Raw genomic sequence first — 24444 nt, forward strand, 5'->3', positions numbered from 1 at the left:
GTGAGACAGAGAGGGGAAAGGGAAGAGTTTTTCATGGATGTGTAGAGTGTGAGACAGAGAGGGGAAAAGAGAAGAGTTTTTCTTGGATGTGTAGAGTGTGAGACAGAGAGGGGAAAAGAGAAGAGTTTTTCATGGATGTGTAGAGTGTGAGACAGACAGAGAGGGGAAAGGGAAGAGTTTTTCATGGATGTGTAGAGTGTGAGACAGACAGAGAGGGGAAAAGGGAAGAGTTTTTCATGGATGTGTAGAGTGTGACAGACAGAGAGGGGAAAGGGAAGAGTTTTTCATGGATGTGTAGAGTGTGAGACAGACAGAGAGGGGAAAAGGGAAGAGTTTTTCATGGATGTGTAGAGTGTGAGACAGAGAGGGGAAAAGAGAAGAGTTTTTCATGGATGTGTAGAGTGTGAGACAGAGAGGGGAAAAGAGAAGAGTTTTTCATGGATGTGTAGAGTGTGAGACAGACAGAGAGGGGAAAGGGAAGAGTTTTTCATGGATGTGTAGAGTGTGAGACAGACAGAGAGGGGAAAAGGGAAGAGTTTTTCATGGATGTGTAGAGTGTGAGACAGAGAGGGGAAAGGGAAGAGTTTTTCATGGATGTGTAGAGTGTGAGACAGACAGAGAGGGGAAAGGGAAGAGTTTTTCATGGATGTGTAGAGTGTGAGACAGACAGAGAGGGGAAAAGGGAAGAGTTTTTCATGGATGTGTAGAGTGTGAGACAGACAGAGAGGGGAAAGGGAAGAGTTTTTCATGGATGTGTAGAGTGTGAGACAGACAGAGAGGGGAAAGGGAAGAGTTTTTCATGTGTCTTTGTATCCTTTGTCATCTTTTCCTCACCTGCTTTTTGTTACTTGTTTCAGAGATGTTTCATGATGAATAACTTTCAACAAAACACTTAGAAATTAAAAAAAAAAAATTATTTGCTTCAATAATTTATCATTTTGGAGTATGGATGAAGGACATGGTTTCAAGCATACACACACGCACACTCACAAACACACACACACACACACACACACACACACACACACTCACACACACTCACACACAGAGCGTGTGTGTGTGTGCATGTGTGCCTGTGTGTCTGGTAATATGAATGATGGAGTAGGAACATGTCTGGGAGTCTTGATTTTATGACAATGAATGTGGCCCACAGAGGAGATTCACATGTTGTTGCAAAAGAGAACTACTTTGTGGAGGAAGATCATGTCACAAAACACCTTCCAGAGAATATATCAACTGCTTATTGGTGAAACATCACATCATGAAAAAAAAAGTATTTCCTTCATTTGTTTTGTCCCCGTGTGGAGCATAAGACCTCCACAGTCATCCTTCTGTTTCCTGGTGGTTGATCCTCTTTGTGTTCCGGCCCAGCTGAGTTCTGCACGCTTCAGATCTTCAAAACCCTACCGCATGACCGAGTGGCTTGGTGGGGGAGAACTTCCTCTGTTCCTCGTCCCTAGAGGGTTTCAGTCTAGGGCTGGGGTAGTGGCATGGATGTGGCCGTTTCCATGAAGTATATGTATTGATTCCATCTCCTTCCTTTCTTTCTTCCTCCCTCCCCCACCCCCCAGTCCCCCCCCCCCCCCGTCCAGAGAAGTGTAAGACAAGAACAGTAAAATCAATGGAAAGTAGAGGGGTAGGGAAGGAATGTAAGCTTGTTCTGTATGGAGAGTTATGGGGAATGGGATTGGTCGCTTGTCGCTTGTCGTAGATGGAGGGTTAGGGGCTGGGATTTCAGGCTCCATCTGTTTGGACATTTTGGAGGATAGGGTTTTAAACTCATATGGACATTTTGGGGATGGGATGGGATTCAGACTCCTGTATGGAGATTTAGGGGGAAGGGATTTTAAGCTAATTCTGTATGAAGAGCTTGTGGGTGGGGTGTTGGATCTTAATTAAGCTTGTTCTGCATGGCGAGTTGGGGGATGGGTTTAGGGGTGGGTGAGATTTTGAGCATGTTGTGTTTGGTGAGTAGGGGGAAGGATTATAATCTAGTCCTGTATTGAGAGTTTAAAAGAAAAAAATAACCAACCACCTTTTTCTGTCTGACGATTTAGGGGTGGGTGTGAGTTTAAGCTTGCTGTGTATGGACATATCAGAGGATGGGATTTTAAGGGTGTTCTACATGGAGAGGTAGTGGGAAAGGATTTTAAGGGTGTTCTACATGGAGAGGTAGCGGGAAAGGATTTTAAGGGTGTTCTACATGGAGAGGTAGTGGGAAAAGATTTTAAGGGTGTTCTACATGGAGAGGTAGTGGGAAAGGATTTTAAGGGTGTTCTACATGGAGAGGTAGTGGGAAAGGATTTTAATGGTGTTCTTTAGAGAGAGTAGGGGTGTGGAATTTTAAGCTTGTTCTGTATGGAGAATTGGTGAATGGGATTCTAAGATTGTGTATGGAGACTAGAAGTTGAGGATTTTTAACTTTGTATGTAGAGAATGGGGAGGATTTAAAGCTTGAACTGTATGTTCAGAACGGGGAAAGGATTTTTCGCTTGTTCTGTGTGGAGTTAGGGGGCATGGGATATTTAAGCTTGCTCTGTATGGAGTTAGGGGGCATGGGATATTTAAGCTTGTTCTGTATGGAGTTAGGGGGCATGGGATATTTAAGCTTGCTCTGTATGGAAAGTAGTGGTGGGTGGGATTTTTAGCTCTTTCTGTAAGGAGAAATTGGTTGATGGGTTTTGAAGCTCATTCTGTATGGAGAGTAGTGGGGGAGGATTTTAAGCTTGTTCAGTATGGAGAGTAGTGGGGGAGGATTTTAAGCTTGTTCTGTATGGAAAGTTGGGGGGTGGGGAGAAGGATTATATTAAACTCAGTGTGTGTTCCTCGCAGGCTGTTTCTGTATTGATCAGGGAGCAGAGGGTTCAGTCAATATTGCCATATGATAGGGACCATGGAAACATACACTGTTTGCGTTGGTGTGTGCGCAGGCGCGTGTGTGCGTGCACACTTGTGCATGTGTGAGGGTGCACATCTGTGTATGTGCACTCATGAGTGAGAGCACACAGGCATATGCGCATAACGAGGTCAACTCGCTAGTTTCACATGTGGTTTGTCACTGAGACATTGTACAATGAGGTTCGATTTTTTGTATTGATTTTTGACTCACTTGTGTAAACAAAGTGAGTCTATGTTTTAATCCGGTGTTCGGTTGTCTGTGTGTGTGTCTGTGTGTGTCCGTGTGTCTGTGTGTCCGTGGTAAACTTTAATATTGACATTTTCTCTGCAAATACTTTGTCAGCTGACACCAAATTTGGCATAAAAATAGGAAAAATTCAGTTCTTTCCAGTCAACTTGTTTAAAACAATATTGCACCTCTGGGATGGGCACAAAAAAAGAGAAAAAAAAAGAAAAAAGAAGCCTAATTATATGCAAACTGCATTTACTGTTATATTTATATTTTTTGTATTCTCTAAACTTGGCACTTTTACCTCTTATTCTGACACAACAACAAGAGGAGTCATTATTATCATTTTTTGTTCAAACAGGAACTTCTTTTGCTAAGCATGGAATTTTTATTTATTTTGCAAACGTTTTGGTGCAGATAGTAAAAAAGGGAAATTACTCTGTAATTAATGCTAGGGGACTTAATTTATCACAAGTGAGTCTTGAAGGCCTTACCTCTCTTTGTTGTTGTTGTTGTCTTTGCTGGTGGTGTTGGTGTTGGTGGTAGGATAGAAATGGAAGGCAAGCCTTGCAGTGCCCTGTTTAGTTTATTGAATAAAAAAAAAAAAAAAATGTCCATAACTGGACTGATATTGATTGTGATGAATTATAGATAATGTTGTGAATCTTACCCAGCATGCACACACACACACACACACACACACACACACACACACACACACACACACACACACACACGCAAAGCACACACACACACACACACGCAAAGCACACACACACACACACACAAAAGCACACAGATTCACAGGGACATGAACATGAATAGTGGTTCTATCTGTGACTGCTCCCACCATTTGCGAGTTATCATTTTCTCTATGGTGTATGTTTGTGTGTGTGTGTGAGCATGCCTGCATGTGTGTTTGCATTTGTGTGTGTATACAAAATACAATTATGCAAGTGTACAATGTATGCAAGCATGCATGTTTGCATGCATTTCATGAAAGGGAAAGACAAACGTGTGCACACATTTGTGCATGTGTCCAAATAATGATATTCAGCACAAGATGACTCACAGCCCATACTATATTTCAGATTCTTCACATGTAATAAGTCTATAAAGAAACTGTAGTTGTGTTATTCAGACTTTTTTGTTGCTTTTTAAGCTTGCCTTACAAGCAGTAGCAAAAAGAAATTTTAACCATACAAGTCAGTATGTTAGCATTGCATAATGATACAACACAAGGCAACTCACACACACACACATCCATGCCTACCAACACCCTCCCACACACATAGGCCTTGCAAAGAGGGAAAGAAAGAAGAAAGAGACTAAATCTCTCATCTTCAGACCAATAAAATGAAAAACAACAACAACAACAAAACAAAAGCAAACAAGAGAGGCAAGGCCTTCAAGACTCACTTGTGATACACTTTAAAAAAAAAATCCAAGCTTTTTATGTATTGAATATAATTTAAAAATGTAATGTTTAAGATGAGAAAGATCAGTTTAAAGCAAATTAAGTCCCCTAGCATTAATTACAAAGTAATTTCCCTTTTTTACTATCTGCACCAAAACGTTTGCAAAATAAATAAAAATTCCATGCTTAGCAAAAGAAGTTCCTGTTTGAACAAAAAATGATAATAATGACTGCTCTTGTTGTTGGGTCAGAATATCAGATCAAAGTGCCAAGTTTAGGGAATACAAAAAATACAGATATAACAGTAAATGCAGTTTGCATATAATTAGGCTTCATTTTTTATTTTTTTGTGCCCATCCCAGAGGTGCAATATTGTCTTAAACATGATGACTGGAAAGAACTGAATTTTTTCTATTTTTATGCCTAATTTGGTGTCAACTGACAAAGTATTTGCAGAGAAAATGTCAATGTTAAAGTTTACCACGGACACACAGAAACACAGACACAGAGACACACACACACACACACACACACACACACACACACACACACAGACAACCAAACACCGGGTTAAAACATAGACTCACTTTGTTTACACAAGTGAGTCAAAAACAATAAACAAAAAGCTGCTCACCATTCCAAAAGGGATGAAGACTAGTGTCTCGCTCTCCGCCTGCTCTTCTGGTATGTTGGCCACTTCCCTTCCCACATACCCCCCCTCCCTGTCCCTTCCTCCTCCTCAGCCCCTCCCTGTCCCTTCCTCCCCCTCTGCCCCCTCCCTGTCCCTTCCCCTCAACCACTCCCTGTCCCTTCCTCCCCCTCAACCCCTCCCTGTCCCTCCCCCTCTACCCCCTTCCTCCCCCTCTACCCCCTCCCTGTCCCTCCCCCTCTACCCCTCCCTGTCCCTTCCTCCCCCTCTACCCCTCCCTGTCCCTTCCTTCCTCCCCCTCTACCCCCTCCCTGTCCCTCCCCCTCTACCCCCTCCCTGTCCCTCCCCCTCTACCCCCTCCCTGTCCCTCCCTCTCTACCCCCCCCCCCTGTCCCTTCCCCCCTCTACCCCCTTCCTCCCCCTCTACCCCCTCCCTGTCCCTCCCTCTCTACCCCCTCCCTGTCCCTCCCCCTCTACCCCCTCCCTGTCCCTCCCCCTCTACCCCCTTCCTCCCCCTCTACCCCCTCCCTGTCCCTCCCCCTCTACCCCCTTCCTCCCCCTCTACCCCTCCCTGTCCCTTCCCCCTACCCCCTTCCTCCCCCTCTACCCCCTTCCTGTCCCTTCCTCCCCCTCTACCCCCTCCCTGTCCCTTCCCCCCTCTACCCCCTTCCTCCCCCTCTACCCCCTTCCTGTCCCTTCGTCCCCCTCTACCCCTCCCTGTCCCTTCCTTCCTCCCCCTCTACCCCTCCCTGTCCCTTCCTCCCCCTCTACCCCCTCCCTGTCCCTTCCTTCCTCCCCCTCTACCCCTCCCTGTCCCTTCCTTCCTCCCCCTCTACCCCCTCCCTGTCCCTTCCTTCCTCCCCCTCTACCCCCTCCCTGTCCCTTCCTCCCCCTCTACCCCTCCCTGTCCCTTCCTTCCTCCCCCTCTACCCCTCCCTGTCCCTTCCTCCCCCTCTACCCCCTCCCTGTCCCTTCCTTCCTCCCCCTCTACCCCTCCCTGTCCCTTCCTCCCCCTCTACCCCTCCCTGTCCCTTCCTTCCTCCCCCTCTACCCCTCCCTGTCCCTTCCTCCCCCTCTACCCCTCCCTGTCCCTTCCTTCCTCCCCCTCTTCCCCTTCCCTGTCCCTTCCTTCCTCCCCCTCTACCCCCTCCCTGTCCCTTCCTTCCTCCCCCTCTACCCCCTCCCTGTCCCTTCCTCCCCCTCTACCCCTCCCTGTCCCTTCCTCCCCCTCTACCCCTCCCTGTCCCTTCCTTCCTCCCCCTCTACCCCTCCCTGTCCCTTCCTTCCTCCCCCTCTACCCCTCCCTGTCCCTTCCTTCCTCCCCCTCTACCCCCTCCCTGTCCCTTCCTTCCTCCCCCTCTACCCCCTCCCTGTCCTTCCCCCCTCTACCCCTCCCTGTCCCTTCCCCCCTCTACCCCTCTCTGCCCCTTCCTTCCTCCTCCCTGTCCCCTCCTCCACCTTTAGTCCCTTCCTCCCCCTGTACCCCCTTCCTCCCCCTGCACCCCTTCCTCCCCCTGTACCCCCTCCTCCCCCTGCACCCCCTTCCTCCCCCTGTACCTCCTTCCTCCCCCTGCACCCCCTTCCTCCCCCTGTACCTCCTTCCTCCCCCTGTACCCCCTTCGTCCCCTGTACCCCCTTCCTCCCCCTGTACCCCCTTCGTCCCCTGTACCCCCTTCCTCCCCCTGTACCCCCTTTGTACCCCCTTCCTCCCCTGTACCCCCTTCCTCCCCCTCTACCCCCTTCCTCCCCCTCTACCCCCTTCCTCCCCCTGTACCCCCTTCCTCCCCTGTACCCCCTTCCTCCCCCTGTACCCCCTTCCTCCCCCTGTACCCCCTTCCTCCCCCTGTACCCCTTCTCCCCTGTACTCCCCTGTACCCCCTTCCTCCCCCTGTACCCCCTTCCTCCCCCTGTACCCCCTTCCTCCCCCTGTACCCCCTTCCTCCCCCTGTACCCCCTTCCTCCCCCTCTACCCCCTTCCTCCCCCTGTACCCCCTTCCTCCCCTGTACCCCCTTCCTCCCCCTGTACCCCCTTCCTCCCCCTGCACCCCCTTCCTCCCCTGTACCCCCTTCCTTCCTCCCCTGTACCCCCTTCCTCCCCTGTACCCCCTTCCTCCCCTGTACCCCCTGTACCCCCTTCCTCCCCTGTACCCCCTTCCTCCCCTGTACCCCCCTTCCTCCCCTGTACCCCCTTCCTCCCCCTGTACCCCCTTCCTCCCCTGTACCCCCTGTACCCCCTTCCTCCCCTGTACCCCCTTCCTCCCCTGTACCCCCTTCCTCCCCTGTACCCCCTTCCTCCCCCTGTACCCCCTTCCTCCCCTGTACCCCCTTCCTCCCCTGTACCCCTCCCTGCCCATGTCCCTCCTCTTCCCTGTTTTTTCCTTCAACTCTTTCCCTGTGTCGCCTCCTCACCCTTCCCCCCCCCCCCCCCCCCCCCCCCCCCCCCCCCCCCCCCTCCCCCCCCCCCCCCCCCCCCCAACCAACCATCCACTTCCGTGCTGCATGCAATCAGGACACAAACCTTCTTTGCATGATGCTATTAACTGTAGGAGGTTTAGTTGGGTGCACTGGCCAAGACATCAAAGAGAGGGCTCCTGTCAAACTGCCTTCTGTTCAGACTGGTGTGCAACCGGCTTATGGGGGATGGTGGTGGTTTGAGCCTTCCTTTTAAGATTAGGAAAAAAAGTTTAGACTTAATGCCTAATTCAGTAAAAGGAAAGTTTAAACCTCTATCATTAATGGCTAATTCAGTAATTGTATTCATGGGGTGGAGGTTGTAGAGGAGAGTTTATTGAGGTGGGGGGGGGGGGGGGGGGGGAGGAATTCTTCTTTGCCCAGTTAACATTTTGTTGCTACTTGATGCAGGCATTATATTTGTGGTCTCTTCTTGCTTTTCAAGAAAGAAAACTGAAAAGGAGGAATGGGGAGGGGGATGTCTTCCTTTGAACTGGAAGTAAAATGGTTTGCAGAAAATTTCGTTTCAAGGCAAATCTGAAAGATCATCTTGTTGTATGATGTTTTTCAAGTTTTGTTTCATCCCTCCCTCCCCGCACACCTCATTAACACTTGCACATACACGCACATGCGCGCACACACACATCAGATTTTAGTTGTATTCATGTTGTGATTATAGCCACTGTTCAGCTCTTTATCGCTAAAAGTATACAAAAATAAATTGATTGAAAGAAGGAATCAGATTTAGCATAGTTTGATGTTATCAATATTTGTTGTACATTAAAGATGAAAGTACGATTGGATGTTTTGGGGTTTACTGCTTGTGTGTGTGTTTTCGGTTTTTGTTTTTCATTTTTGTGGTATTTGTACCTTTGAACATTTTTGTTAAACTCTTGATTGTTGAACCTTGGTGAAATCAGATCAGTGGCATCAGTTTGAAAGACAATCAATACTTTTTGTGTACTTTGCTTCCCAAGGTGTGATGTCATCTTTGGAGTTTATATCGCAGTCTGCTGTTGTTGTGTATTCTGTGCTATTCCGTCTTTTGTTTTCTCCCCTTGCAGACCATTTACTTGTTGATTCCCAGTTTGAAGGCATCCCTTAACTTCCTTTTTTGTCAGCAAGTTTAATAGCTTTCAGTTTGAATTTGGCATCACATGCTATTTGCTTGGTCTTCGGCATGATATATGAAAATGACTCATTCTGTGACTGTGAGATCGGGACTGAAAGTTTGACTGTAACTGACATGGAAGAGAAAGTGCTTTGTGAGCTGTGGTGACTGTCTGTAGTGTGTTTTTCATGTCCAGAAACATGCAAGTTGTTTTCCATTTGTCATATCGAGTGTTTCCATGTTGTGTTTGAGTTGTGTCCAGGGTATTTACATTTTGCACTCAGGTAAGGGGCTACCTTCCGAGTCAGAATTCAGATAAAAACAAACAGAAAAACAACAAAAAACAGGTGTGCCTTGTTGGTAGGGAATTACAGTAATTGGTTTTGCTGAACAAAAGTAATTCAGTCCCAAGAAGAAGTAGCCCACATACAGAGTAGTGACAGACATCCTGACCTGCGAGCTCTGTCTGAAAGATTACCTTAGTGGGGTGACAGCCATTCACTGACAAACATAGTCATTGGCAGCAGCCAAGAAGTTAATGTTATTATGTATAAAAAAAACAACAACCCCCCCCCCCCCCAACTTTTGTGTTTGTGTGATAATCCAATGGTTTTTCTGGTTTCTGGTTTCAGAAGGGCGATGCAGACAATCTTCAGAGAGTCCAGGATGACGTACAATGGGAGTCACAGTGGTGGACCCCACAGGACAAGGACACGAAGGACAGCTGGAAAGTCTTCAAAACAGAGGTAAGAATATATTAGTCCCCTGTCCCAAGACTGAAGTAGTTGGTCTTGATTTTTTTCCCCTCACTCTTTTTTGTTTCTGTGACCAAAGGAAACTTGATTGAATGAGATAAAGCAGGATGTAGTTTTCTTTCTTGTCTCTCATTGATTGATTGCTTGATTTTTGCTGAGAACTTGCGACAGATAAACAGGATGGAGACTGACTATATCTTACCATGTCTGTGTCTGTCTCTGTGTTTTTCTCTTTCTAAAGTCGAGCACATGGACATGTGTTCCTTTCTGCACTGCATGTGACAGAATGAGTACAGTCTATTTTTGGAGGGGCTGAGGGGTGATGGGGTGAGAACAAAACACAATGAGTGACAAGATAAACACATGCGCGCCAAGACCACAGAGAGGTGGAGGTGTCTGTATGTCATTTAGAGAAATTATGCATCCTAACCATGGGTGCACTGTCAGTCTGAAGGACTGCATGCGAACAAAAGGAGCATTGAATTGTAGCAGAAAAGTGAATGAAAGGGATGAAGAAGATGAGTGAGTGATGTAAATGTGAGCAGTGCGTCCATCAAAATGGTCTGCTTGCTGTGTTTCAGAAGCCTGCCGAAAGGCGACGGTGGTGGGAGGAGGACTGGCATGAGGATGAGTGGTGGTCACCCAAGGACAGCAGCAGCAGCAGCAGCAGCAGCAGCAACAGTGTGAGCAGCTCCAAGACAACCCTGCCCAGCGCCAAGAAGATGGCCTCCCCAAGTGCCAAGAAAGGGAAAGGTGAGGACAAAGCTGACAGAGTGGGCAAGGTTGAGGCCCCAGCCACCATGCCCCCTGAGGACACTCGGGAACAGGACCCTGCCCAGGAGGAGGCCAAGCCCCAGGCCCTGCCTCTGGTCAGCGCTTCTGATGACCAGGAGGACAGCTCCGGCTTTATCCTCAAGGACAACAGTGTTCCAGACAACCTTGAAAAGGAGGTGAACATTCCTGAGGCAGAGTCTCCAAGCGAGAAGCTGAACCCAGGGCTGAAGGGAGACATGATGATCAGCCCCTTTGAGGACCCCAAACCAAGCCCCTATGGCGGTTCCAGGGACGAAGTGCCCAGCCTGAAGAAGTGGGAGTATCACCAGCTGACTGGGTTTGGCAAGTACATTGACCAGGGCAAAGACACGGAATCCGAGGACCAGGAGGCAGAAAAGTCCAACAAAGACGCTGAGGTTGATGAAGACGAGAGCGAGGAGACAGAAGAACAGAAGTACCTGAAGGAAAAGGCGGAGCACATGGAAGAAGAAATCCAGGAGAAAGAGGATGACCGAGTCATGGAGCTGCCAGAAGAGAACAAGTTCAAGGCGGTTGACCAGTTTTATGGGTTTGGCCTGGAATCAGGTGCATCCCCCTCTGTCGCCTCCTCTTCTTCCTCTGAGAAATCTGACACATCGTCAAAATCAAGCCAGGCTCAGAAAGACGTGGAGGTGGAGGAGAAAAGCAAAGAGAGCTACAACAAGGGAATAATCTATGACGTCCTTCCAGGGACACCGCAGCTGACCCACTCTGTGAAGAAGGACCTGATCCACTCGGGCAACAAGGATCTGGTGCAGTCAGTGAAGGAGGACTCGGCTTACCCAGTGAAGCATGAGGACCCAGCCCACTCCTCAGTGAAGAAGGACCTGAGCAAAGAGTACTCGGAGGACGTCGTCAGCACCAAGGCCAACCTGCAGACGAGCCCCAACCCCCCTCCCCCACACCGCCTGGCCGAGGAGTCAGGGGACTTGGAGACGACTCCGATGGCCCCGCAGAAAGCTCCCATCAAGAGCGACGCGGCCAAGACCTACATCAAGTCGCACCCACTAAGTAGCTGAACCTTGTTGTGTTGATTTTAGTTGATTGTTGTTCTTTTTCACTCTTGCTTGGTGTCATGTGAAAGTCACTCAATCCCACACGGTCACAAGTCGGTGTTCCCTGAAATATCGTAGACCACCTTTCAGTTGTTTTTTGTTTGTGTGTAGAATGAACCATTGTTAGTATGCTCAGTTGGATATGTGGAAAGAATGCACCAGTTGATAACCTAGAGTGTCTGATGGACACACTATGTTGGCACACCTATTGTCCTCTGGCTGATTTCACTTGTGTTTTTGAATCATCACATGCCCAATGCAGTTGTTTGCCTTTGATGTTGTTTGGATGACCTCTGTATGTGTTTTTTAGATTACCATCATTATTGTTATTATATTATTATTATTATTATTATTATTATTATTGTCTTTTCAATTTCTTTATACTCCTTTTGGTTTTTTTGTGGTCATTCATGTCTACTATTGTGCCAGTTAGCTTGAAGAGTGATTGGTTGCAGTGCAGAGAGCTTAGTGTTTTGTTGTTTGGAGTCTTTACATGATTGTGTCATTTTGGAAAATGACAATAGTTTCTGTACATCAAGCTGAAGATATACAACAGTTACTGCTTAAATTGGTGATCTGCATTGAAAAAGTAGGTAGGCAATGGATGAAATAGGTGATATGTAGAGTTAAAGCAGACAGCAGTGGATGAAATAGGTGATATGTAGAGTTAAAGCAGACAGCAATGGATGAAATAGGTGATATGTAGAGTTAAAGCAGACAGCAGTGGATGAAATAGGTGATATGAAATAGGTGATATGTAGAGTTAAAGCAGACAGCAGTGGATGAAATAGGTGATGTGTAGAGTTAAAGCAGACCGCAGTGGATGAAATAGGTGATATGTAGAGTTAAAGCAGACAGCAATGGATGAAATAGGTGATATGTAGAGTTAAAGGAGACAGCAATGGATGAAATAGGTGATATGTAGAGTTAAAGCAGACAGCAGTGGATGAAATAGGTGATATGTAGAGTTAAAGCAGACAGCAATGGATGAAATAGGTGATATGTAGAGTTAAAGCAGACAGCAGTGGATGAAATAGGTGATGTGTAGAGTTAAAGCAGACCGCAGTGGATGAAATAGGTGATATGTAGAGTTAAAGCAGACAGCAATGGATGAAATAGGTGATATGTAGAGTTAAAGCAGACAGCAATGGATGAAATAGGTGATATGTAGAGTTAAAGCAGACAGCAGTGGATGAAATAGGTGATATGTAGAGTTTAAGCAGACAGCAATGGATGAAATAGGTGATATGTAGAGTTAAAGCAGACAGCTGATAAATCTTTTCGGTCAGCATTCTTTGGATGCTACAGCTTCAGATATTCAGGAAGATGATCACTTTAGTAGCAAAAATCAAGTGGAGGGTTTTGGAAATAATTCTGCTGGTTCTTATTGTTAAGGGGAAAAAAATCACATGGGAAACAATGGCATGTTCGTGTTTGCATAATAATTATTATTAGTGATTAACCCCTTGTCTGTTTAGCCTTGGTGAAATGGGATCAGTGTGATATGAAACCTGAAGTGCACTTTCTACTTCTTTTTTTTTCACTTTTAATTGGTGTGATTGATTTTATTGAACAAAAAGTAATGCCATCCCAAGAGGAAGATATCCAAATACAAAATGATAACCGACATCTGGACCTGAAATCTCAGTCTTTTCACAGTGAAACAGCCTTCACTGGTGAGTATTCCCATCAGCAGCAGTCCAGGGTTAAACTGAATAGCCAGACCTTGCATTTTAGGCAATACATGACATTTAGCGGGGTAAAAAAGAAAAAGAAAACAGGGTATGGCTGCCTACATGGCGGAGTAAAAACAGTCCAACATGTACAAGCCGACTCATGTACTCACAGGTGAAGGAGGGAGTTGCAGCCCATGAACGAAGAAGGAGAAGAGGGAGAAAAAACAAACAAACGACATTTTATGACATGATAAAGTATGCGAAATTAGAAAACTTTTTGTGCACGATGTTAAAGCCATTAGAGTAGGCTCAAGTGTAGCAAATTCTGCCACCTTCTTTGTTTAGCTTTGTGTTGTGAGTGTTCTTGAATTTTTATTCTTTGTTTCTACCACTGTCCTTTGTAATCACCCTGTCACTTTTCTGTCTTGGTCCTTCTTAGAAGTTGTACTTGTTAGAGGGTATTGTTCAGTGCTATCATTTACCTGATATTGCACATGTTGAAATGAAAAACAGGAATTTTCTTCAGCTTAACATCACTGAAATAACAGATACAACAATGTTAGAGACATTTCTTGTTCACAGTTCCTTTAAGGTTAGATTTTGTGTAAGTGGAATCTGTGTTCACTCCTGTCCAGGATCTGTTCTGGAAATAGCTTCATCAAAGAATTTGCTGAGAAGTGTTTTATTGTGGCTCTTCATTAAAAAAAAGAAAGAAAAAAGAAAGATTTATTTTACAATATGTTATATACTTCTTCTGTACAATAAACAAGATATTCCTTTTTACAGTTTCAATGTTAAAAAAAGTTGGGTTTTTTATATATTTTTTTTATTGTTATAAATATTTTATTTTTACTGTTATAATTTCTTTTGTTGATGCTTCAAAATGAGTAAAGGAAACCTATAAGATTGGTTATTTATATTTTCTTTTATTCATTTCCAGATTTCTTTTATATTTACTGCTTGAATTTTGACAATGAATATTCATTCTTGTATATTAAATATTGTCCTTTTTACTTTAGATGAAGAGTCAACATTATTTGACATTGTGAAGAAGATCAGGAAAACGCATAAGATATTTTACTTAATGTTCTTTTTTGCACTTCCAGATTCTTTTTGCAGCTTGAATGTTGAAAATAAAGAATTACTTGAATATATTTATGACATTTTACATTTCCATGCAAATATAGAGAAAGAAAATCAAGAAAAATGTGGGGACAATTTGAAGTGAATTAATGAAGAAAACCTATCACTACAAAACGTGTGACCTAAAATTTTTTCTGCGCTTTTCTTTTTCCGAACCAGCCTTCTGCAAGCTGGACGAGGAGTGCCGCAAGGGACGCATGTGCAGGAACGGCATGTGCGTGTGTCTGCCCAGCGACGGCTGCTCGGGGCACTACAAGCCTGTGTGTGGCTCAGATGGGGCCCAGTACCCCAGCTTCTGTGAGCTCCACCGCACCGCCTGCGTCAAACACGTCCACATCAAGGTGGACTACACAGGGAAATGCTTCATGAAACGTAGGTCGTTTGATTGTTTTTAGTGTTGTTTTGAATCTGTTTTATTCCTGATTATTTTTATAGGTTTTGTTTTGTTTTTGGTTATATTTTCATCATGTGATGTTCCTTGGTTTTTCTTCTTCTTTTCTTCTGGCCAGTTACTGTGAAACATTTTCTAGGAAAGTTGCAAAATATGTATGTTAGCAGGAACTGCTCACCATGCTGAGCATGCATAACCAATGCACATTGCCCGCATTTTGATAGTATTAATGTCTCTTATGCTGTTGTCACAGATGCCAATGAGATGGAGAAGATCCAGAAGGAGAACTACAATGACCACCTAATCCCAAAGACTTCTAGCCAGTCAGAAGAAGACAGTGACGATGACGACAACGAATATGAAGACAGCGACTACGATGAAGATGACTACAACTATGATGAGGAGGATGACAAGAAGGTTGAGGAGAAGGATGAGGTGGATGAGTGGCTCAAGAGCAACACCAAAAAGGTCACTTTGGACTCCAAGAAGATCTATGACTATACCCAGGACCTGAAGAAGGGTATTTTTGTCTTTGATATATATATCTATCTCTTTTTTTTTTTGTATACGGTGTGTGAATGTGTGTGAGTGTGCGTATGTGTGTGTATGCATGCAAGTGTGTGTACATGTACATATGTGTGTGTGCGTGTGTGCAATTTCTTATGCTTTTTTTTGCTAGAATGATCTGATGCATCATTTCACAGATTCCAAATGGCAGTTTATAAAATGCTTCTGAAATACTCCCTCCTCTTGCATTTGAACAAAGTATGCCACATCATGGTGTGTGACTGAAGATACAAAAATACAGTGTTACCTGCTGTTATATGTTATTTCAGAATTTCAGAAAACAAACACTAAAATACTATAACTAAAGACAAATCAACAAATAACTAGTTAGATGAATGAAATGATTAAGAGATGATTGATGAAATATCTGAACAGATGATTAACAGACAGATGACTTGGTAAACAAACAGGTTGACAGGTGCCAAAGTGTGGCATTGATGGCACAGATCATCAGTAACTATTCTTGCCTGCTTCAGGATTTCATCTGTGTGTCATGAGTGGAATCCTATAGCAATTTCATGTTATCAAACTCATGTTGTTTCTATATAATATTTAAAAAGATAAGCCACACAGCAAGCCAGACCCATTAACTCTTTCGTTTCTATTTTTCTATGAACCATTACTCCCCCTTGTTCCGAGATCCCTACCATACATATATTCCCATCATTCCTGGATTTAGTGAAGAGAAAGAAAGTATGAAGCAGGGTACCGTAAAGTTCGGTCTATTGAGCGCACTGGTATATAAGCCGCACCCACTAAATTTTGGAAAAAATTTAACAGCAGTTTATAAGCCGCACTTATTTCCGGTACTGGAACACATACTGATACTACAGAAAAGCTGTCGATACTGTAGGTTATTAAATAAACACAAGCGGGAACAACACAAAGAAAAGCAAGCGAAAATACTGCTAGTGCCACAAAAAAATAATAAATGACACAATGAAAATAAGATCCATAATTTAGGGATAGTCACATTTGTTCAACGTCATCCTGCTCACTGAATCCACTAAAATCTTCATCTTCAGTGTCCGAGTTGAAGAGAACCAGCACAGTTTCCTCCGCCATCTTGTCACTGACTTCAGCCTCGCTTTCACTTCAAGAACATGAATGTGGAGGTCGCTGCTAGTTCGTCGCTTGGACTGTCGTCTGCTAGGTCGATCGCCTTCAATTTGAAGGCTGCATCATAGGCATAGCGTCACGTTTTCGGCATGATGAGGGTGAACGCTTGAGCAGAGTAAAACTGAATGCTGATCTGAAGGCTTTAATGTGTGCGGATTTGATTTATAAAACGTGAACAGTTAGCACACTATCCTGAAGTTCATCCAAAAATTCATGGACAGAAATCATCATTTTGGTGAGTTGAAGGGCAGCTAAGAATAGACGAGAACGTGACACTCCCGGGATCGTTAAAATCTGCAAATAAGCCGCATCATTGTATGAGCCGCAGAGGTTGAAGCTGGGGTGAAAAGTCGCGGCTTATAGACCGAACTTTACGGTACTTATTTTGGAGGCTTACGGTAACGCGGCTTATTACAGTACACTAAGATTGTCATGTACTGTTGTGTACAGAACTGATGTCAGAAGTCTGTGACCCTGTTGACACTATAGGGTGACATATCTGGTGTAAAACAGGTGACTTTGGGGTCAAACACAATGCAAGTACGTACTACATGCAGGACAGTGTTTTGCTTGCAGAGTATGCGCATCATGCAGGTACTCACCAAGTAGTGCCTCATATGTATCTCAGTGCCACACTGCTAGTCATATCCATGAAAACTGTCACAATTGTCACTGCTATTGTCCTTATCACATGAATGATTTGAATGTAGTTGTGTTACCGAGTGGTTATTCAAGGGTACGGTACAAAAGACTTAACTAAATGATGGTTTTACTGTATTAAAGGACAGACGAGAATTCCTGCGCAAAGGCCAGGAACATATAGAGGCCAGTCACAAATGGGTTTTTCTATTGTTTTATTTACAATAGTTATGTAGAGAAGAACTAAAAGGAAATAATGGAGAAGAGATAATGAGAAGACATAAAAAGAGAAGAATGAAAAGAAGAGAAGACCTAAGAAGAGAAGATATATATAAAAAAAAAAGACAGTGCCTGGAATGACACAAACAAATGTCATTAGCACAACATGTCGGCACAAGTGAATAGTAAAGCACATGTATACATATTACATGGAAAGACTGTCACTGGGTTTGCGATATGTGTGAAGACCAAACACTGACATCAAATGACATTTCTAATACATTTAAATAGTGCAGTTAAAGTGATTGAAGCAATGCTGATTTAGTGAAAGTACACTGACAGTATAGATTAGGTAAAGCTTATACTGTGTCAAAGTGACTCAAATGAATCAGTTTATCATGTAGCACTATACTGGAGTAAGCCGTATAGGAGAGAGCATGATAACTAAATTACAATTAACAGACTGATACATATCAGGTGGTTTTAACCAATAACTGATATTAATCCAACACTATCTTGTAATCACAACAGCAGAATACTACACACATCTTAGAGTAGTGAGAATCAGTGAAACACTAACCTTCATCAGTGACAGCAAATGAGAAAGAACGCATCATATGCACCCACTAGAATATTCTCGAACAAACTATTAGTGTCCAGAGACGTCACTGACTGTGACGTTAAGAAGAATCAAATGGAACAGTGCTCCAAGCATATGACGACATGGCAATTATTTACATCAATCATAGCCGAGCTGTGACTAACATGTCAAAGCAATAACTGAACAAAGCAATAACTGAACATACTCATATGAACACAGGTACTGTGTCGAACAATACAATTTACAAATCAACACATTCTACACACTAGTACTTACAGCGATACGTAGCGAGGTGTCAGCCGTTGTGAGAACACACACGACACACACACACTGCCCGCGACGCAGCAAGAGAGAGAGAGAGAGAGCAGCTCTGGTCAGATGACTGACCAGGTATGAAATGACCACTCATCACTTACTGTGCCAATTTGTGCAAGTTAAGCGGACTGCAAAGACAGTCGCATGTGCTGTGAGCACATCGTGACTAATCTGGCCAAATCTGAGAACAACTGTGTTTCTTACAAGGTGTTCAGTGACAGATTTCTAAATGATTCCTGAACCGACTTACGTCGGATAAGTTGCAAAAGAAAGAGCTCAACACCTACTTTATAATGAGTATAAAATGAAGTGTTGGTTATTTAAAATGAATTTATAATCTTAATGTAAGTCACCTGAACAGGGTCAGTTTTAATGAGCTCATCGCTGAAAATTACAAACTGCGTTAAATCAGTTTAGCGTAGGCAAACATAAATGGAATAGACTTAAAGATGGAATTGTGACGATTCTGCCAGTATATAATATTTGGAGTTTACTGACCTGACCAAAGATATATTAAATACGGTGGTGCAGAAACACAGATTCCAGCTCAGCCAGTAGCATACTGCGACGCAACACTGGTCGAACCGTGAGTAGGTTGTCTGGCGAGGAGGACAAAATGATGTAAGCGGCTTTGCGTTCAAACTGGGAGTGACGTCACACATTACGCGCGTTAGTTGCGAAAGCTGTCGTCTGCTGTAGCGTGTGTGTGAATCATTATCTGAACCCTAAGAGCGCTGTCACATGAACTTGTCTCAAAGAGAATATATGCCTTTCACTACACTAGCAGTCACTAAGCCAGAATCAGATCATTATCTACACAATTCTTGAACAAAAACTATTCAGAAACGATACTGTCTCTAAATACGCATGTCTGTGTCACAGTCATCACGTAATATGCCACACAAAGGTGACACGTGTGTGATATACCTTGAAGCAGTCATGCCAGTTACTGCACAAGTATACACCACAATTTTCACACTTGTTACTTTTTGAACTTTTCATCACCCGCTATCTGTGCGTCTGTAGCAACAGCTAATTGCACTCTCTCCTCGTCATTCATTTGAAACAGATTGAAATCTTCTTCTTCTTCTTGTTCTGCGTTCACTTGTATGCACACGAGTGGGCTTTTACGTGTATGACCGTTTTTACCCCACCATGTAGGCAGCCATACTCCGTTTTTCGGGGGTGTGCATGCTGGGTATGTTCTTGTTTCCATAACCTACCGAACGCTGACATGGATTACAGGATCTTTAACGTGCGTATTTGATCTTCTGCTTGCATATACACACGAAGGGGGTTCAGGCACTAGCAGGTCTGCACATATGTTGACCTGGGAGATCGTAAAAATCTCCACCCTTTACCCACCAGGCGCCGTCACCGTGATTCGAACCCAGGACCCTCAGATTGACAATCCAACGCTTTAACCACTCGGCTATTGCGCCCGTCAGATTGAAATCATTATCTGTCAGAGCGTTGTAAAACTCATCATCAGAAAACTGGTCAGAATCCGAACTTTTACACATTCCATTTTTCAGTGTCCGTGTGTCTACACAGCACATTAGCAAGAATGTAGTGGCGCCCACTTTCCCACGGCTTAGGGAGAGGGAGGGGGGTGTCTGGCATCCATTCCACTCATAAACACTGCCCTGCTAGTGATCCGGTGAAGGATAGATGATGCGCGTTGATGACGCGACTCGCAGGAAGTTCAAAGCGTGTACCGCGAGAACCGATTTTCTGTGCTGCAGGAAGGAAAGGGTGAATTCTCAGTAAACTGGAAAACCATGCTGCAGGGATGAAAGAGTCAAAGAAGTCCTCCCCATGTATTGAAGCACTTAGAGTGCATCCACAAAGCGAAGGGTTAAGAATAAAGATGTGAGACAAGGCAAAGTCAGTGCCTGTCTTATGTCAGCTGTGACCGCTGTGCTCAGAAATAACAAAAACAGCAAACACACACACATGCAATGATGCATTGAAGTACAGCAAAACACCCCCCCCCACCCCCCTCCCATGCTTCCCACTCCCCCCCAAACCCCTTCCCATCGTTCAGGCAGCAGGGATTTTGACACATTGTCGCCCAAACCCCTACCCATGGTTCAGGCAGCAGGGATTTTGACACATTGTCGCCCAAACCCCTACCCATGGTTCAGGCAGCAGGGATTTTGACACATTGTCGTACCCATCGTTCAGGCAGCAGAGATTTTAACACATTGTCGTACCCATCATTCAGGCAGCAGAGATTTTGACACATTATCGTACCCATCGTTCAGGCAGCAGAGATTTTAACACATTGTCGTACCCATCGTTCAGGCAGCAGAGATTTTGACACATTGTCCCCCAAACCCCTACCCATGGTTCAGGCAGCAGAGATTTTGACACATTATCGTACCCATCGTTCAGGCAGCAGAGATTTTAACACATTGTCGTACCCATCATTCAGGCAGCAGAGATTTTGACACATTGTCGTACCCATCGTTCAGGCAGCAGAGATTTTGACACATTGTCCCCCAAACCCCTACCCATGGTTCAGGCAGCAGAGATTTTAACACATTGTCGTACCCATCATTCAGGCAGCAGAGATTTTAACACATTGTCGTACCCATCGTTCAGGCAGCAAAGATTTTGACACATTGTCGTACCCATCGTTCAGGCAGCAGAGATTTTGACACATTGTCCCCCAAATCCCTACCCATGGTTCAGACAGCAGAGATTTTGACACGTTGTGGCTGCATGTCTGCTGTCTGCAGCGTCCGCTAAAACGTCAGACCAGGACGATGGTGACAACATGGTGGACCCCTCCCCCTGGGACCATGTAGAAGAAGAGACGGGGCAGGAGTTCCAGACCAAGGGAGGCAAGAAGGCTACAGCTATGGCCAGCAGCTATGACGATGATGATGACGGCTACCAGTCAGATGGTGGCTACAAGGAGTGCACGAAGGCAGAGCTGGCCAAGTTCAAACACCAGCTGCTGGTGTTCTACTGCAAGCGCTTCCAGGAGCCCGACTGTAAGCTGGAGGTGAAGGAAGGTAAGGCCCGGTGGGTTAGTGCTGTCACAGCTGTTAGGAGGAATAGTGGGGAATACAGCAAGGTGGCAGAATGGTCAAGATGTTTATCTGTTGGGTTAGTGCTGTCACAGCTGTTAGGAGGAATAGTGGGGAATACAGCAAGGTGGCAGAATGGTCAAGATGTTTATCTGTTGGGTTAGTGCTGTCACAGCTGTTAGGAGGAATAGTGGGGAATACAGCAAGGTAGCAGAATGGTCAAGATGTTTATCTGTTGGGTTAGTGCTGTCACAGCTGTTAGGAGGAATAGTGGGGAATACAGCAAGGTGGCAGAATGGTCAAGATGTTTATCTGTTGGGTTAGTGCTGTCACAGCTGTTAGGAGGAATAGTGGGGAATACAGCAAGGTGGCAGAATGGTCAAGATGTTTATCTGTTGGGTTAGTGCTGTCACAGCTGTTAGGAGGAATAGTGGGGAATACAGCAAGGTGGCAGAATGGTCAAGATGTTTATCTGTTGGGTTAGTGCTGTCACAGCTGTTAGGAGGAATAGTGGGGAATACAGCAAGGTGGCAGAATGGTCAAGATGTTTATCTGTTGGGTTAGTGCTGTCACAGCTGTTAGGAGGAATAGTGGGGAATACAGCAAGGTGGCAGAATGGTCAAGATGTTTATCTGTTGGGTTAGTGCTGTCACAGCTGTTAGGAGGAATAGTGGGGAATACAGCAAAGTGGCAGAATGGTCAAGATGTTTATCTGTTGGGTTAGTGCTGTCACAGCTGTTAGGAGGAATAGTGGGGAATACAGCAAGGTGGCAGAATGGTCAAGATGTTTATCTGTTGGGTTAGTGCTGTCACAGCTGTTAGGAGGAATAGTGGGGAATACAGCAAGGTGGCAGAATGGTCAAGATGTTTATCTGTTGGGTTAGTGCTGTCACAGCTGTTAGGAGGAATAGTGGGGAATACAGCAAGGTGGCAGAATGGTCAAGATGTTTATCTGTTGGGTTAGTGCTGTCACAGCTGTTAGGAGGAATAGTGGGGAATACAGCAAGGTGGCAGAATGGTCAAGATGTTTATCTGTTGGGTTAGTGCTGTCACAGCTGTTAGGAGGAATAGTGGGGAATACAGCAAGGTGGCAGAATGGTCAAGATGTTTATCTGTTGGGTTAGTGCTGTCACAGCTGTTAGGAGGAATAGTGGGGAATACAGCAAGGTGGCAGAATGGTCAAGATGTTTATCTGTTGGGTTAGTGCTGTCACAGCTGTTAGGAGGAATAGTGGGGAATACAGCAAGGTGGCAGAATGGTCAAGATGTTTATCTGTTGGGTTAGTGCTGTCACAGCTGTTAGGAGGAATAGTGGGGAATACAGCAAGGTGGCAGAATGGTCAAGATGTTTATCTGTTGGGTTAGTGCTGTCACAGCTGTTAGGAGGAATAGTGGGGAATACAGCAAGGTAGCAGAATGGTCAAGATGTTTATCTGTTGGGTTAGTGCTGTCACAGCTGTTAGGAGGAATAGTGGGGAATACAGCAAGGTAGCAGAATGGTCAAGATGTTTATCTGCTGGTACACTGCCCTTTCTTCAAATTTTGACGGGAAAATCAAACTGATCGTCAAGTCATTCAGATGAGACAATTAAGTGAGGCACTTTTGGCACACTGAGAAACAACCCATGGCAACAAGAGTGTTGTGTTTAGTTTGTTTAGCTTTCACCTCCACATTGTTCAACAGTATTTACAAGAGCATTAACCTCTAGGCTGCCTATATGATGAGATAACTTGTCATCGCAAGCATGTACGCTTTGCTGCCAAAATGACGAGATAACTCGTCATTGAAATATTCAGACTTTTCCCTGGTTTGCATTCAGTTCGCTGACGAAAATGCTGGTCGCTTTAGCTTGGGGAATCTTTCTGAATTGCTTTCTTTAGCTGATGTTCAGAAAGAATTGAAGTGTAAATTCGAAGGAGAAGACAGTGATGAACATTTATAGGACGATTTGACAAAATAAAGGGAGCAATCAAGAGAGTGGCCAAAATACGACTATCAGTGAGTGATGCCGGCTGTACAACCGTAGCAGATGACACAGAGTGACTGAATTATTAGCAGGACACAGTGTAGGCGATTTTCTTGGTACTCAGCCAACGCGGTCTGATGAGAACTGGATAAAGTGATCATATAAGAGGGGTGAAGAGGAGGGGGGTGGAGACTGAGGGGGCGTGGCCCCACATCCATATTATCACTTGGAGAAGTCACAATGCATTGTGTATCTGTCTCTTTAAAAAAAAAAATATATATATTGTGGTTGTACTAGTATGATTTTGTGTGTGCAGATATCCATTTGTCCAGAAAATATGATATTTTAGTGCAAATTACCTGACCAATGTTTGCAATGAACAAGTTGAAAATGTGACAAAAAAACAAAACACTGATTTCAAAACAACAGCATGTCACTAAAAATATATAAAATGGGAAAACATGTGTTTTGTATTATTTATTTACCTTTCAGAAAATATATACTTTTATGGGTCTTTCTCAAATAACAAAGAGCACATAATTTTTTGAAAATTTATACCCGTTTTTTGTGAAAAAGCCCTGGCAAATAGATTTCACTTAAATCTTATTTTCCTGGCAGCGAAAGGGTTAAGCGTTTTTCTGATGACATATGTTGTGTGCATTTTGTGTATGAAGGTACTGCTTTAACAGTGCACACAGCTGTTGTAGGGCTGGTCCCTAAGAAAGTGCAGCGCAGCTGGGGCACAGAGTGTTCATCATTGAGTGGTGGTGTTGCAGAGCGTGACTACCTGACCAGCCTCATGTTCAGCTACCTGGACATGAACACTGACTACCAGCTGTCATACGAGGAGCTGACGACACGCCAGAAGTCGGAGGAGTTTGGGGACATCAGCGACATCTGCCAGCTGACCGACCTCATTTGGTACGACGACAAGCTCAATGCAGATGGTCGCTTGTCTCTGGATGAATTTGAGCAGGCTTTCAGTAAGTAGTGTTTTTGTTTGTTTTTTTTTTTTTTTTTTTTTTGGGGGGGGGGGGGGGGTTGTTTGTTTTCTGAATTTGTGGGGAAATAATTTTTACTGAATTTCTTTGTTTTATAACAGATGCACATTGAGTTTCGGTGGGCGTCTTCTTCGACATTGCTCTTTATGTGGACTAGTCTGCACACCTCATCTTCCTATTTATTCAAAACCTGCAGTTGCACCTGGCTTTAGGTAGCGTGGGTGGGGAACATAAATGTGGTTTGACATGCAGTACTGAGCCTCCTTGAAAATAGAGCAGTGGTGTGATTGACAAGTGGTAACATATCCGCATAGGAAGCAAGAGAACATGAGCATTTGGGATTCATTCCTACTATTGGCAGTATTTCCTTCCCCTCCACTAGACCTTGAAC

At 44.6% G+C, this 24444-nt stretch overlaps 1 protein-coding gene across 4 annotated transcripts in view; it reads left to right on the top strand.

Annotated features, from left to right (window-relative positions):
* LOC143290370 (follistatin-related protein 5-like) overlaps positions 1-24444 on the top strand; it is a 121058-nt gene that overhangs the window by 67232 nt on the left and 29382 nt on the right. For 3 of the 4 annotated variants that reach the window (XM_076599766.1, XM_076599758.1, XM_076599775.1), the window contains 6 exons: positions 9388-9501; positions 10092-10263; positions 14357-14569; positions 14842-15108; positions 20793-21071; positions 23829-24035. In XM_076599766.1, coding sequence (XP_076455881.1) covers positions 9388-9501; positions 10092-10263; positions 14357-14569; positions 14842-15108; positions 20793-21071; positions 23829-24035 — 1252 coding nt within the window. The other variant, XM_076599749.1, reaches the window with a different exon arrangement.

Source organism: Babylonia areolata, chromosome 1 (genome assembly GCF_041734735.1).
Source record: "Babylonia areolata isolate BAREFJ2019XMU chromosome 1, ASM4173473v1, whole genome shotgun sequence".
In the NCBI taxonomy this organism is placed as follows: domain Eukaryota; kingdom Metazoa; phylum Mollusca; class Gastropoda; order Neogastropoda; family Buccinidae; genus Babylonia; species Babylonia areolata.